Below are 16,775 nucleotides of genomic sequence, written 5' to 3' on the forward strand. Positions count from 1 at the left end.
TTGAGTGCTGCGGGGTTTGTGCTGAGTCATCATCTGATGAGACGCGACCGTAACCAGATCAGATCCGAGGAAAGCTGAGTCACAGTTGAGCGAGTTTCCTCATCTACAGGATGCAGAGGCTGTCGGCATCAACATTCGTCTCATCAAGTCATAACCTAAACCTCTGAGGAGATATTCTGTTAAGCATTAGTAAGCAAACTAAAATGATTTAGGATGCAGCATTTTAAACATACAGCTTTTATTTCAAATAATTAAATGAATCATTTTTCACCATAAATGCATTGTTAGCATACATTTATAACACGATTCTTCTAAAACAGCTGATTTTAAAGAGTAGCAGCAAAAAGAAGAGAGATTTGACCAAAAATGTGACGTTAAATTGTGCAAAAACTTTAAAGAAATGTATTTTTGAACATTCTGCGACATTATTTCCCAGCCCTAGCTTGGCTATGGATGCGTGAATGAGCATTTTGCTTTCCTACACTACTTCCTTGCTGTGAAACTGCAAAAATCACCTCAACAGAAACAAGTCTAGATCCGTCTCCAACAGTTTATGATAAATTAACTCCATTAATCTTCTATAAAAATAAATTTCTCCTCACAAACAGCTTTTAACGTGAAAAAGCAGCCATCTTGGCATGCTTTGAGCTTTCACCGTTTTCCGCTTCGTTATCATCGTTATGGACACTAGTCTTGGATTTTTCCTTCTTCCCCTCAATATGAGGAAATCACCGTGGAACACTGGCTTCACAGTTTTGAGCATTTTCAGTAAACATACATTACTGCCTAACCCTAACCCAGCAGGAATGAGTGGTTTAGAAAATCCAGATAAACCAACATGGTCTACATGTAGAAATGATTAAACGATGATTGAAAACAACACGTGCAGCTCTGATTCTAATCTGATTGTTTTTAAATCTGCGTGCACACGCTCCGCTTACAAAAATGGATGTATTGAATTTGTACTGGGTCTTAACAGGTAAAGGTGCATTTTGCTAGTCTCATTAAAGTTATTTCATGTAAATCTAAACACTATGAAATTCAAAAAGACCTTTTAAATCATCTTTATCAGTTTTAACAACCCGAACCTTTCCTCTTCGGGGTTTTCTGTACATAACCTGTCCAGGTGCACGTAGCCGAGCCGCTGCTCAGAGTTCAAACGGGCGGCTGCTGTCTTTCTCCAACATCTTCTTCCAGAACTTTACTGAAAAACAAAATGCAATTATTTGAAAGCAAAGTGGTTCTGATGCATTTCTTGCCTTAAAGAGAAGGACGTACTGTACTCCGGCTCCTCTGGAAGCTGGACGTCAGACCCAGAAGTTGGTTCTTTGTTATTCTCCACGTCCAGGTCCTCATCCGTCTGGTCGTTCTGCTCCAGGCCCGACAGCTTCGCCTCGTAGGCCGTTCTGGCCTCCGAAGACAACTCGATCATCTTGTGATAGTGGTCCTGAGGGAATCAGAGGTTCGTTTCATCGTCATCTGATGTCGCCGTGAAGGCTTGCTGGGCAGAAGTCTGACCTGAGCTCCGTCATAGTTGAAGATGCCCACCAGGCTGACGGGTACGGTCTTGTTGACGCAGCGTCCCAAAGCTCTCCTGGAAAGTGCAAACACAAACGGTACGCCCTGCTCGCGACACAGGCTGATAATCGTGTGGAGCGCCTCGTCCAGGCCACCTGTGAAGGCGATATTGTTTCCAGAAGTGTTCAACGCTGTCTTCATCAGAAACGGGGTAAACTCGTTAAACCCGACGTACCTTTAGATTGGATGCGCTCACAGTTTGGCGAGATGATGACACATTTGACCTTCCTGAGTTTGAGGTGCTTCAGGACCTCTCGGAGGCCCATGACGATTCTCCTCTTCATCCGGGCCTTCATCGGATCCTTCTGGTAAAGGCGATCCTGGAAACGGACCAGCTCCTTCAGCAGAGACGTCACGCACTCGTCCAGGTCTTTACTCAGCATCTGGCTGCAGTAGCTAAGGAGCATCAAAAACAAAACGATGGCGGTTATTTTCCTCCGCCTGATTAACAGCGAGCAGAATCATGCAGCTTTGGGTCGTACTCTCTGAACTTCCTGCTGTGAATTTTTGGAAGGCTGTCTGTGTGGAGCTCGGGTGGACCGAGCTCTTCCTGAATAGCTCCATCGTTCCCGTCCTCTCCTGGAACTGGATCAGCACCGACCATCTTCAGCTGATCATCAAACTCTTGGGAAAGACTGCCAATGTCATCTGAAACGAGACAAAGAAGCCCGGTTGTTACTCAGCAACATGAACGTGAGTCCCAGGTTCGGGTGCTGGCGCTGACCTGTGGCGTCTGCTTGGTTCTGCTCTTCTGTGACATCACTAAAGGGGCTGGACTCACTTCCTGGTAGAACTCCTCTCTCCTCTAATAAACGCTTTTGTTTTCTCTCTTCTCTTTCTTTCAAAATGACCTGACGATCCGACAGAAATAACTTTAACGTATGGTTGTGAATGCTTTCACTCCGCAGTGAGACGTGCTCTTGCCTTTTTAAGAGGAGTGGGTTTCTTGGCTTTAGGCACCTCTCTTTGCTTGCCCTTCTTGACTAGAGGGCTGGTCGAATCCAGGGGGTTGTGAGCGATTTTGTCTTGCTGCCAGTGTGGCTTCTTTGGTGCAGGTGACTGCTTCTGGACAACAGGCAGTCCTCCACCGACTACAGTCACAAACAGAACGAGACCTGATGCTGAGCGGGTTTAATCAAACCTCGGACTTCTGTCACGCTGCTGATAACCAACCTGAGAGAATAACCGGCTTGGTGTCCTGCTTGGATCTTTGAGATTGTTGCTTCTTTTCCAGGACTGCCAGCATGTTTCCGATGTCCAGCTGGACAGGTGCCTTGCTCTTTTTTCCAGATACCTTCTCGGCTTTCTAGAAATCAGACGTCCATGAGCCAATTTTAAAAAGGAGAAACAAGACTCTGTTCAGTCAGTCAACACAAACCTGTCCTCTATTAGCCGAGTCTGTGGGCTGAGTTTTCCCTGCAGGTAACTTTTCCTTGTTCGGGTCACTGGAATGATGCTGCCCTCCTTCTCTTTGGTTTTCCTTAAATGCAAACCAAAACATTTTCATACAAAGCTGGAGGTTGGTGTACCTTTTGTTTCTCAGAATGAAAGACTGATGACCTCCACCTCACTGCATAGCTTTGTTTTACTGCTGGTTATTAGCCCATCAGCTCCAGGAAAAGAAACCGCCAAACCCGGGAACTCCTCTTCATCCTGAAGGACAAAAACATTTACATTAACTTCCATCTAGCTAAATTTCTAAAAACTGAAAAACAAAACCCCAAATTTTCACCTCAAACTTTGGAGGCTCTCGAAGAACCCTCGGGTCTTCTGACCCAGCTTCAGCACCGCTTTTGGCTTTCTTCTTTTTCTTACGTTTTTTCTTTCCTTGGGCTCCATCTTCTCCCGCAGGACCCATCTTCTCTGCCTGAGTCCACAACAAGACCTTCAGAAACAACCTCCTCACAGCCTGAGCATCTATTAATGATAACGTAACTAATAGCTGGATAAATAAATGAGCCCAAAGATCACAACGTTAACTTCCTCAAACTTTACACTTTTATTATGATGAAGCAGAGCACCGCGTCCCCGGGTTTATCGGCTCTTGGGACTTTGAAACAATACATTGAAGTTGTTGTATAAGATCACACCTGCATGGCATTGCTTTTGATCATCTTGTCTGTAAAAACTGGCTGTTTCTTTGGAGGCTGGGATGCAATATTAGCCCAGGACGTCTGAGCTGTTTAAAGCAAAAACACCATTTTGTAAGAAACAGATATTTTCCTCATCAGGAGTAATTACAACAGGAACATAATAACAGACCTGCTGGGTTTACAAGGGTAGTGGCTTTAGCGTCAGAGGAATTTTGCAGGGAGTCCTTTTGTATTGTGCTCCCTCTCGCACCAGCCTACTCACACAATGAATTATGTTACTGAAGCACAACAAATAACAAGAATATCATACAAAACAGATTCTTACCTTCCAAGTAGTGGTCGGAGCTTGTGTTTGGGGGCTTGCGGTGTGAAGACTCGGACCCCAACTTTCTTTCTGAGACACTTTTATCTGTGCATCACCAGCTAACTCGGGAAAGTCGGCCATTTTCACCTCAAAAGGGACAAAGTGTGTTAGTGCAGGTGATGTCCTTGCAGCGGTCGGGGCTGACTTGACATTTCTGAAACCTGAAGATAAAACACAAAAGGTTATTATTATTTAAACTAATAGATAAAACATTTGAGACCAAACAGGTGTGGGATAACTACCTTTGTTGGGAGTATCCGAGTTCTTGCCAGTGATTCTGCCCTGAGACTCATTGTGGCTTTTCACAGTCTGCAAAGGTAATTTACAAAATACTGAAACTGATCCATTGACTATGTTTAATTATTAGGCATGCTGGTATATCGATGGCACAAACCGTAGCTTGAAAGGGTCTGCTTTTGTTGGTTTCTCTTACTGGACGGTGACTACTGTAACCATGACTCTTCGAATGATCTCCTTCTCCTTCAGGTTTTGGACTCAGGTCTGCCCGGTCCCTTACAATAGAATTTGAAAATCTGTAAATGTGTATTAGATGACTTAACAGCTTAATTAACAACTGACGGTGTATTCTAACTCACGAGAACGTTAAATGACTCCCATACCTTCTTGAGTCTTGATATGTGCCAAATGGATTTGGTAAGATCAGAGGACGTGAGGTGTCTGTGAGAGGACCGTCAGCCTGTTTGCTCTGGCTCCTGTGTGGTTTGGTGTCAAATGCCGAGGCAGAGGATGTCAGCATGCTCTCCTAGTGAAGTCAAAGCGCGGTATCAACTGTGTTCTTGAAAATGACATTTAGCAATCATGTTCACGGACTGCAATTAAAGTTTAAGGCACACAAACTTTATTTAACTTTACGCAACCGCTATCCTTAAGTCTAATCAACTCCAAAACAAATCATTTCTGTCATTAACCTAACTTTTTGTTTTGTCAGACACAATGCCATGGGCCTATTTTTGTTGAATTCCGTCATACATTCGTGACTAGAACATTTTAGGTTCGTAAACATTAACTTTCACACAACTGCCAGCGTGCATTAGCATGAATTAGCCCTATGGCTAGCCAAACAGAAACGTAACTTCGCGTAAATGTGTTACCTCTTCCATCTTCAAGTTTAGTTTTTTGATGCAATCACATCCTCGCGTTTTAACCTGAGCTACAGTGAGTCCTCAAACTTTGCAATAAGACGGTACAACATTTATCTGTTTGTTGGTTTCGGGCAACCTGTTTGATACGATAGCTTAGCATGACAGGTCTACTTGTTAACAGAAGTGGCTCATTTTTACACACACGGGCCCACAGCGCCACTGTCTGGCCAAAGGGTTTAAAGCAACTAACATACTAACTCTCCTGCGTAAAACCTCTCAAACACTCTAAAATTAGCAAGGGCAAATTGTAAATATGGATTCTTACAAAAGTGGATGTGGTTGAGAGAAAATAAGCAAAATGTAAACGCCACATTTTCATTTTTGTTACAATGGCTTTTTTTTTAAACGACGGGGCCAACAGCGCCATCTTCTGGGCGTAAGGCGTAAAAGCAAGCCCCTAAATTCACAAAGTTATATTTACCTAGCCCGAGTGTTTTGGTTGGTTTTGACCTGACTGGTTTTGGCATAAAGTCCAAGTTTAAATACCACTGAGTGTCTGGTTCATGTGCCGAACACTGCTGTGTGCCACGGTGCAACGCTGTACTTAGTTGTATATTTTACTTTACTTATTTATGGCGAGCTATATCTCATGGCTTTATCTGGACTACTGGCTACAAAAATAAATAAATCACTACCACCTTAAAACTGAGCGGTGTGGCCAGGCAGATCATAAAATCAGAATATCATTATTTCAGTAACTCAATAAGTGAAACTTGTTTATTATATTAATTCATTAAACCCAGACTGATATGATTAAAATGAATAAAAGTGTAGTACCAGCTTTCAGGCACTGGAAGGCGCTCTTTTCTAAATTATGTATATGTTGTTTTTCGCCAGCAGAGGGCGCAAATTTCCCATTCTTTCAAGGCAACAAAACAGTGTTTGGAAAAATTTAGAGCAGGGGTGTCAAACTCATTTTAGGTCAGGGGCCACATTGAGGGAAATCTAGTCCCAAGTGGGCCGAACCGGTAAATTAAAACAACTTCAGATTGTTTTCTTTGAGCAATCAATATAAAACAAGGCTGGAGCCTGAGGACAGTGTATCCAAAATAGTACAAGTACAACACCTGAAGTGTACTTGAAAATTTGAAATAAATAAATAAATAAATCAACAAATAAAAATATTCCTTAGTGATTCAGTGCTTACAGATCACATGGCAAGATCAGTTTCATGCAGCACTTGAAGTATATTTGACTCATTTTACTTTACATCTGTTAGCTTCACCAGCACATCAATATCAGGAGTCACATCCGGAGTGGCGGCCAACTTCAGGATGGGATTCAAGTTCTTGTGTGAGCCTTGAGCGCAGCTTTTTTTTATTTACACTCATTACAGAGAAAACTTGCTCACAAAGATATGTTTATTTTCACTCCACATTGTAAAGTATGAAAATAAAGTTTATCCAACCATCTCACGGGCCGGATTTAACCCACTTGCGGGCCGGATCCGGCCCGCGGGCCGCATATTTGACACCCCTGATTTAGAGGGAGCGTTTCTATTAATCCAATATTTTTTTTATTTGTAACAGTTACAATAAAAATCTGTACTTTGTAAAGAATAAAACTTGAGTTTCTTTGGGTCAAAGTATTCAGGGTAAATACTAGAAATACAACAAAAATATATATATCATTTTTGAATAATCATGAATAGGTAAGCTGAAGTTCCTTTTATAATATTTAATCTAAAAAAAATTATCCCTAAAGCAATTTTTAGTTTTGATAAATTCATCAGGCACAGATGAGTCAACCATGTTTCTGTGAAAATTCCATGTGTTGAAAAACAAGATATAAAGTAGAAAAATACAACCAACAATCAGTGCTCAGTGAAAAAAGTCAGAATCTTTTGGTGCAGCTTTACTAATTATTTTAGGAGAGGTATTTATTTTGACAAATACATTTGTTCATTTTTTAAGCTTAAAATACTTTATAAACACTTTTACATGAAGAAAAATGAAATATTAAATTTAATTGACTTAAAATACCATTTTAAAATTATATTTGATCATATAGAAGTGTATAAAAGGTCGGTTTTCGTGTGCAGAAAACAGTGATTTCCAGTCATTTCCTGCTCACACTAGGAATGTTCAGTATAAACTCCTATTTGGAATACATGTTCATTAGAAAAAGCACATAAAATAAACACCATTACTGAAAAAAGAAGAGTAAAAACTCAGCATTTGTTCTCAGAAAATGCAAACACCACAAGTTTCCTTTTAAGGCAGCAAATCAAGTTTTTGTGGAGCTCAGTCCTTTAAACTTCTGTTTTTGCTCAGGAGAATCAGAGGTATTATAAAAGCGGCTGACGTGATGAGAAAACACGTCTGTGCTCCTGCAATCCAGTAAACTGTAAAGCAAAGACAACAGAAACAATATCCTTACAAATGTGCTCTAAAGCTTAATGTGGACGATTTATGACATCATCATTACCGGAGGATGACACAACTGGGCCAAATGCTCTCGCCAGAGCACCCAAACTACGCAGGATCCCCATCACGGTGCCTTTCTGATTGGCCGAACCTGGAAAAGTAGCCATGACGTCAGCACTGTTGTGAAATCAAAACGAGTAGAAATCATGAGAGGGCTCACCGTGGTCTGCAACAAGTGTCGACAGGCAGGGCACAACTATTGCAGCAGCTGCAACAACAGGAACAAAACAAGCGTCATTTATCATGTAAATAAGTCTTATTTTCATTTTCATTAGCCAGAATAAATCAAATATTTTTAGACTGATTAAATTGAACGATTTTGTTTATTTATAGGGTTTCTGAGCAGGACAAACAGCGCCCCCTTGTGGCCAAACGAAGTATCCGTCAACTCCATCCAGATGGATGAATTTCAGGTGTTTTTATAGCTTTTATTCTTTTTTAAACTTTCTTTTTAGAGGTGCAATCAAATATTCCCAAGACTCTCCCCACTTTGCACTAAACCTAAAGCATATTGGTGCTGACTGACTAATATGTTATGAAATGACAAAAAAGGCTGAGTTTGTTCGGTCAGAAAAACGACTGAGCATCCTTATAGAGGCTGCTTGCCTGTTATATTTGTATTATTCACACATATTCCTAAGATTAGATATCATCAACATTTCAAATCAAGCTTGACTCACCGTAGGAGTACAATGCCAAACCGGTATAAAGCATTGTTATATTCTGCGCTAAACCGATGAGTACGAACGCTGGAATTAACGTCATCATCGCCTAAGAAAAAATGGATTTGATTAAGACCAGAAGTTTATCCCGTCACAGATAAAAATAACTTTCTGATTCCAACATTTAGTCCTCTCACCTTCCGAACAGCACCTATATGTTGGCCAGGTTTGATCCTCCGAGCGTACCCTCCCTGGATTAGAGCCATGATCACACCAATGAAGAAGAACATCTTTCCCTGCTGCATGCTGTTGGAAAAATAAAATCTCTCTTCTGTTCCTGCTCGGTGTTTCTCGTCAGGTTTACTCTACCTAGGAGTTTCTACCTTGTGAACTGGAAGCGCTGGTGGGTCAGAAAACTCAGGCTGAACTCCAGACCAGAGAACAGGAAGAGGTAGCAGAAGTAAACCAAGCCCAACACCTGAAGCTTCTGCATTCCTGTAAAAACACACACCCACTTCCGGTCAGTGTGCCAAAGTCCCTTCATGCCTTATGGACATCCAGCATGACCTGCTCACGGTCTTCTGACGGAGGATCTTTTGTCCTTGTAACAGCAGAAAAGTGGAACAAAGACAGAGGACTGAGGAGATCCCAGGAGTCCCCACAGCCAGATGTCGAAGTCTGCAAATAAAAACCACAAAAAGCACGTCTTCCATTTTCAGCCTCAGTCAGCCTTAATAAGGAAAGAAGCCCGTTTGCAGGTTTTTAGCCAACGTTGTAATGCAAAGAGCTTCCAGGGGCAAAAGAAACAGGTTCTCTGGGTCTGGCGCCTTGTTTTGTAAACCTGATGAGCTTCTCAAGCCTGAATCAGCTCACCTGCAACTTCCTGAGCCGTTACCATCACCACGAGGAGGAAGTTACTGCGCCAGTCTCACCCTCTGCAATGCCGTAGCTCAGCTAACATGTCAAAAACAAAACTTCAGGTGTTCATGTAAAGATGTCACATCCAGACCAAGTCTGTTGGATTTAACGGACGTGAGGACGGGATCGACCTCTTCGTGCCTCAAACTTGTAGCTTCCCTCCTGGAAGTTACACAATCGCCTTTATTTTACTTCAGCGATAACAAATGTGATTCATAGAAGCTGGTTTACATGTTTGCTGTTAGTTAAGGGCCTTTGCTCTGATTGGTCAGAGACTCAGGTGGACCCTAACCCTAGACAGCAGTTTAGACCTCAACGCAGCCTTTTACATTCGTTTAAACGCTCAAGTGCAGGATAAGGAATCAGAATGCTTAAACACGTCTTGAAACGATCAATAATACCTTTTTAGTCACTTTTACTGTAAATCCTGAAGTCCCACAAACACTCTGATGCTAATTTTAAGTTCTGATGACTAGAAGATCTCCAAGCTAGTACGTTGCAAAAGCATGAGCTCTGGTTGTGTTTGTGCTCCATAAACTAACCTTTACGTCTTTCGGTAACGTCTCTGGCAACATCAGCCAAATAAAGAGCAGATCAGCGGCGCTGAAAGCCAAAGCCAGCAGAGCCGGAGTTTGGAAGAAGACGTTTCCCGACGTCCTGGAGCTGATGGCGAAGTAGGCTCCCATCAGGGGGCCGACGGTGAACCCCAAGGAAAAGGCAACGCCGATCATCGCCTGGTTAGAACAATATAACAGCGTTTTCATCTTTAAAGGAATCTCATGACAGAGTTTAGCTACAAGTCGGTACCATTCCTCTGTTGCGTGCTTTTGGACACGGCAGGTCGGCTACGACGGCGGTGCAGAGGCTGACGTTTCCCTTACAGACGCCCCCAATGACCCGGAACAGAAGGAACATGCCGAAGCTCCGGGACACAGCCCAGACGGCGTAGGAGGACATCAGTCCCAACTGGAACACAAGGCGTCCCACAGTTAAGTCAACTGGTGATGAACGAACAGCACAAATATTAAAAACACTCACTGTGGTTAGAATGAGGAGGGGTCGTCTGCCGTGACGGTCGGACAGCGCCCCCGTCAGAGGAGACGCCAAGAACTGGAGCAAAGAGAAGAGCGAGCCGATCAGACCTGAGAGGCACAAAGAGGGAACGTCACAACTAGAAAGCATGAGTTTCAGCTGGAAATCCGTCCAACACACCTCCAAACAGAACAGTGTTGTATTTCTGTTCCATTGGAATTCCGACGGCCTCCCTGAACCAGTCCACCACACCCTGGAGGGACTGGTACGCTACATCCTGGCCCAGAAAGGCAAACGAAACCATCAGACAGAGGCCACGCCCTTCAGAGTGGCTCACCTGATCTAATTACTCATGAGACAGTTCTGGCTTTTAAGCAGGAAAATCACACAAAAATCCTTCTGTTCTAACAGGCTTTGCAACACGAAGAGTCTTTTCAGGGGAATTCATCGTAACACACACTTCCTCAGCTGCAGAAAGCATTTTAGAAAACTCCACCAACCCCTGATTGTGCATAATGGTCCAGAATGGACGGCAGCAGAGGTAAAATGAGAGTAAATCCCAGCAGGTCCAGGAGCAGGATGACGAACACAGAGCTGATGACCTTCGATGAGAAGGAGCCTCCATCCTCCGCAGGTCTGTTGGCAGGAGACATTCCTCCGACCGTGTGCTAGTTTACAAAAACAAAGTACACACTGGAAAAGTAAATAATTATAAACACCATATTTATTCTATTCTATACTACACGTAGTATATGCAGCGTCCTGCCCCCCCCCCCCCCCCCCCCCCCCCCCGCATATGCAGTCAGAATGTGTAATCCATACAGTCACACATACGCTGACAACAGCTATCCTACTTATCTTTGTTGTTACTTTACTGTAATATTACAGTAGCAAACAACAAAAACAGGACTTTGGTGCTGAATGGAACTAACACAGCAACTTGTAATGTAACTTAGTTACATATATCAAGTAATCCATAAAGTAACTAAGTTACTTTAAGTTATTTTTGATAACTAATTAATACAATTAGTCTAACTAATGAAAGACACGAAGCCAGAATTACACACTACCAACATATAAAAGTTACTGAAACTTTAATCCAATCCAATCCATTTATATGTCGATGATGTAAACACGTTTACATCATCGACATATAAATACATGTTACATACATATGTTACATACATATACATATATGTTACATACATATGTTACATACATATAAATACATGTTACATACATATCTATGGACCCAACCAGAGCCGCCCCTCCAAAGGAAAACGCTTTCAGGATAAACATCTGCTCTGACAGCAGGACAGTTGAGTGGATGAGGTAAAACAGTAAAACCGAGCAGCTTCCCCTCTTTGTAAACTTTTTCACCAACAAACTTCGAAAATCAGCGAGTTTACTTACAATAGTTCCGTCTGATGCAGAACTCACGCGGTTCTCCGCCTCATCGGTCCAAAACAGAGGACCCAGACCAGGAACTGGTGACTTCTTTCATTAGGATGACGAGCTGTGACGTAATCACGACTCATATAAAAACGCCCCCTTCAAGGGATCCTATGCGGCTCGTAATTTTCAGCTTCACACCTAAATAAGCTTTCTCCTTTAACCCTCTCAGGCTCACAACAAGTTCTGATAAAAGGACGAACAACTGAGTCCTTCAGGAGAACTTCTGAGTTGAAAATGCTCCTGAAACACGTGTGTGGAGTAACCAGGCAGGCAGGTTTAAACGTTGCAAGTCTGCAACGCCTGCCTCCAGAGGGTTAATGATGAGTTTTATCTTACAGTTCAAACTTCAGCATCTATCCCAATCATCTTATAATCTCTTCTTGAAAACTATACCTTTTAAAAAGGTGTATGGTCACCGTTTATGATGAACCGAGCGTTGTTTTAATCCTAAACAATTAACTTTACACTATCTTCTTAAAATCAGAATTTGCTGTTAAAGGTGCATTATGTAGAAATGAAGCAAAAATAACATCCTGTAGTAATATTTGGCTACTGCAACCACTTTAAACCACTCTGGAGAATTTTACCAGCCTTCATTAAATTATAATTGTGGGCGCTGCAGTATTAGCTCGCAGGAGACACGGCAACCCCACGCTCACCGAGTAGTTTCGTCCCTCCTTCCTTTGTTTTGAAAGGAGAAAAACTGACAATGCCCGCAGCAGATGGATATTTCATTTATTTATTTATTAGATCCCCATTAGCTGCTGCTTCTTACACCAACCATTCTTCCTGCGGTCCGACACCACAATACAGCAACAATATTTACAATAAAATTCACTCAAACATTCTCACATCACAAAAACAAAAAACACAAAAAAACATCTGCTCCAGTTACACAATAATTACAAACCATGGCAAAAGCTGCATCAGCCATTTCGGACATTTCCTTCACATGTTCAATAACAATTCCCATAACTAAAACATAAATCTAACGCTCTTCTTAAGATAAAAACACTTCTACTGCTGAGTCAACAAAAATATATTTAACTTCTTTTTGTAAGTAATTAAGTTATCCTCCAATACTAGAAAGTTATAGGTAACGTGTTCCAAGCCATCATTGCTCTGTTACTCACAGTTATTTGTTTTAAAGTTGTTCGACACCTAGGTAACACAAACCAATCAATCAATCAATCAATCAATCAATCAATCAATCAATCAATCAATCAATCAATCAATCAACCAATCAATCAATCAATACTTTATTAATCCCAGAGGGAAATTAGAGTTTCAGTACACACAATTCAGAGATCAGACATACATGGGCAAAGACAAAGACACGACAAGAATTGGTGACTGTGGTCATTTGCAACCCGAGTCGCGCTACCTTCATGGAGATCAGAGGGTTTATATGAGGATTGGTTCAGGTGGAGGGAAGAAAAAAGGCACTTCAGAGTTACCCTCCACCGGGACGGCAGCTTTATCTCTATAGAGTGACGTTAGGGTGGAATGATGATGTATATCTGAGAAGAATAGAAATTTTCTCGTACTTTAGTCATCACTACTCTCTTAACAAAACACAAAAGTGAATACTTCATTCTATTTCTCACACAAAACCATGATAGACGAGAATTCATTACACTTATACTAGTACTATATGAACACTGCAAAGCCAGACAAGCCGCTTTATTCTGAGCTACCTGTAATCTGGCCAAGTTACCCACCGATGTACTCGACCAGACTACAGAACCATAATCCAGATTTGCCAAAACTAAAGCTTGGACTACTTGCCTTAGCAGCTGATTAGACATAGACTTTCTACAGTTTCTAACTACAGCAATCCCTCTTCCCATTTTCATCGATACCTGGTCAACATGATTATTCCATGACATTTGGTTGTCTACTATTACCCCCAATAAATTAACATCCGTGACTTGCTCTAGGGCTGCACAGTGGCGCAGTGGTTAGAGCTGTTGCCTAGCAACAAGAAGGTCCTGGGTTCGCTTCCCAGCCTGAGATCTTTCTGCATGGAGTGTGCATGTTCTCCCTGTGCATGCATGGGTTCTCTCCGGGTTCTCCGGCTTCCTCCCACAATCCAAAAACCTGTCTGTTAGGTTCATTGGTCTGTCTAAATTGTCCTTAGGTGTGTGTGTGTGTGTGTGTGTGTGTGTGTGTGTGATTGTTTGTCCTGTGTTGCCCTGCGATGGACTGGCTCTCTCCCTGCCTGATTGCCCGTTGACTGCTGGAGATAGGCACCGGCCCACCGCGACCCTACGTGGACAAAGCGGGTTCAGACGATGGATGGATGGACTTGCTCTATTTTTGTGTCACCTACCATTAACACTGGGTTCTATTTTAAGGAACGTTGAGATCCTAAAATAATACACTTTGTTTTTTTCTTATTCAAACCGAATTTATTTCTAGTCATCCGTGTGTCTATTACTGCTAGTTCCTCATTTAGAATCCCGTTTAAATCCATATCTGTGTCTGCAGAGGCATGGACTGTGGAGTCATCTGCATACATTGTAATAGTAGCTTGATGTAAACTAAGAGGTAAGTCATTGATAAAGACGGAAAACAACAATGATCCTAGAGCGCTCCCTTGAGGCACCCCACAGCTCACCACTACTTGCTCAGAATAACTTCCATTGAAATATACTACATGTTTCCTATCCTAAGCTGCTCATCCATGTTATGGCAGTCGATTCAAATCCATAGCACTGCAACTTATCCAATACCACATCTAGTACATCAAAAGCTGCACTTAAGTCTAACAGCACTGCACCAGCTAATATTTTATTATCTATTTGTCTTCCAGTCATCAGTCATCTGCACAAGAGCGGTAGCCGTGGAGCCCTTTCCTGTAAGCGTGTTGATGAATTCAGTCCATTTATACAGAAGTAGTCTTGAATCTGTTCACATATTACTCCATCTTACCAAGAGCTAACTAACCCTAACCCTTCTCTATTGCTCTTTGGTGTTGGGATTATTTTGGCTATTTTCCATTCCAATGGACAAACACCTGCTCCTAGACTTGTATTAATAACGCGAGCCACAGGTATGGAAATTAAATCAGCTACCGGCTTCATCTCCGATTCATCAGCTGGTTTTTCTTCACCATCCTGAAGTAATTGTGCTGTTTTATCTGCATCTACAGTCACAAAAGAAGATGTACACGTCTTGTTTGCCATAATTTTCTCTCTTATTAATTCACCAGATAATCATCTTTATGCACAAAACCAGGTCCTTCCCTTATATTTAGAGCTTTATTGCTATGATAGTTGCTGAAATAGCGATTTCTCTCGGCTTGGTGAGAACTCTCCCGTCCACTTCTAAAACAGATGCTGTTCCTTTTCTTCCCATTAATTCATTAATCGTATTCCACATTTTTTATTATCCCCTTTTACAGAATCAATTTAAAACACTCTTCTGTTTATTCTACTTAATTTAGTGACTTGATTCCTCGGCTTCTTATAAGACTCCCACCTCACCGTGTCTGCTGACTTCATCGCTTCTGCCTTTGCCTTCATCCAACCAGGAGCCTTCGAGTTCCTCACAGTTACTTTCCTTATTGGTGCATGTCTCTCAGTGACCGGCGTTAATCATTTATAGAAAACTCTTAGAGCCTCATTAGGATCAATCTCTTTCAAAATTATCCACCAATCAATGCAGCTTACATCCATGCAATGCTTATTCCACTCCAAGTTCTTTAAGATCTGCTTGAAAATGATCTTCTGACCAGATTTAGGCGTTTTTGTCTTTCGGCCTGTTGCTACTACACTGATCACTGCAGCCTACCGGTACCGTCGTAGCTTTTGAACACTTTGCTGGTGCGTTTGTACAAATTAAATCAATACAAGCGGCTGATCCTGATCCATCAGCCCTGGTACTTATCCTAGTTGGGCTCCTGATCATCTGCTTCACGTTACAAGTTTGTGTCGCTAACAATATACGTCTGTTGGCACATGATGTTTTATTCCAGTCAATATTAAAATCTCCCAGTAAATAAATCCCATCATCCACATCACACACTCTGTCAGTCACTTCACATGTTGACATATTTCACGTCTGCATTAGGCGGGCGTAACAGCACCCAACTAACAGCGGCTTTAAATGAGGTAAATGCACCTGTAATCAGATTACTTCTAAATCCCCTCTAACCTTTACTGGTATGTGATCTCCAACATGAGCTGCCACTCCTCCTTTTATATTCCTGTCAGCTCTATATGTACGACACCCCTCTACACCTGGCTAACTACTGACTCCTCTAAGTGTTTCAGTAGAAAACCATTATCTGTAAATCTGGATGTCATTTCTGCTGCTTCCTGCATCTTATGTCTTATGAAGAAGAAAATATCATTTCTATAGCGCCTCTCAAGATAAAAATCACGAGGCGCTTCACAAAAACAAACAAAAAAAATGTAAAAATATAAAACAGCATTTCGAAAATGTTTAAAAATATATTTAAAATGAGCAAAAATGAGCAATTGTGATTTAAAAGAAAGAATGTTAAGAAAGAGAGTGAACAGGAAAGAGGGAAACCAGTGGATCCTGAGGAAGGTGGAATAGGTGGGGAGAGCAGAATAAAGAGAGAGAGGTGAAGAAGGTCATACAAAAGCCAGCTTGAACAAGTGAGTCTTCAGCTGCTTTTTAAAGGAGACCACTGAGTCCACTGATCTCAGGCTCAGGGGGAGAGAGGTCCAGAGTCTGGGGGCCACAGCAGCAGATGATCTGTCACCTTTGACCTTTAGCCTGGTGCTGCACAACCAGTAGGCTTTGATCACTGGACCTCAGGGACCTGCTGGGGGTGTAGGGACTAAGATCACCCATGTAAGACGGTGCTTGTCCATGTAAGGCCCTATAGACCAGAACCAGGATCTTGAATGTTGTTCCTCCTCAACCCTTTTTTAGGTAATTCAAGAACATTTGTCATTATCTCCATACACAAGCCTCCACCATCGTCGTAAAGTAACACACATTTGAGCATCACATCACACGCATTCACTCATTCATACTCCAAACCACCTTTAACCGCACGTCTTCCTTCCACAGTGACTGAAACATTAGCTCGTGAGGGATGTTCTCTG

At 42.1% G+C, this 16,775-nt stretch overlaps 2 protein-coding genes across 2 annotated transcripts; both read right to left on the bottom strand.

Annotated features, from left to right (window-relative positions):
• Positions 1–221: 221 nt before the first annotated feature.
• On the bottom strand, positions 222–5,322 carry secisbp2 (SECIS binding protein 2). Its single transcript, XM_015973246.3, is given in 19 exon segments — positions 222–1,160; positions 1,162–1,204; positions 1,279–1,447; positions 1,519–1,673; positions 1,754–1,974; positions 2,061–2,226; positions 2,303–2,429; positions 2,503–2,669; positions 2,752–2,884; positions 2,957–3,058; positions 3,139–3,231; positions 3,311–3,445; positions 3,669–3,757; positions 3,841–3,925; positions 3,997–4,196; positions 4,278–4,344; positions 4,430–4,568; positions 4,656–4,798; positions 5,148–5,322. Coding segments are annotated over 19 exon segments (2,349 nt in total). The 5' UTR covers positions 5,157–5,322; the 3' UTR covers positions 222–1,054.
• A 1,905-nt stretch (positions 5,323–7,227) lies between these two features.
• Positions 7,228–11,765, bottom strand: mfsd10 (major facilitator superfamily domain containing 10). The gene is made up of 13 exons (XM_015973245.3): positions 11,650–11,765; positions 10,737–10,904; positions 10,417–10,513; positions 10,243–10,346; positions 10,012–10,170; positions 9,747–9,938; positions 8,862–8,964; positions 8,670–8,781; positions 8,484–8,592; positions 8,305–8,395; positions 7,785–7,832; positions 7,626–7,715; positions 7,228–7,542 (listed from the first exon to the last, which is right to left on the bottom strand). Exons 2-13 carry the CDS (start codon positions 10,887–10,889, stop codon positions 7,442–7,444), a joined length of 1,359 nt encoding a protein of 452 aa, XP_015828731.3. The 5' UTR covers positions 10,890–10,904; positions 11,650–11,765; the 3' UTR covers positions 7,228–7,441.
• Between the last annotated feature and the right edge of the window lie 5,010 nt (positions 11,766–16,775).

The sequence above is a fragment of the Nothobranchius furzeri genome, chromosome 17 (genome assembly GCF_043380555.1).
Source record: "Nothobranchius furzeri strain GRZ-AD chromosome 17, NfurGRZ-RIMD1, whole genome shotgun sequence".
Lineage (NCBI taxonomy): Eukaryota > Metazoa > Chordata > Actinopteri > Cyprinodontiformes > Nothobranchiidae > Nothobranchius > Nothobranchius furzeri.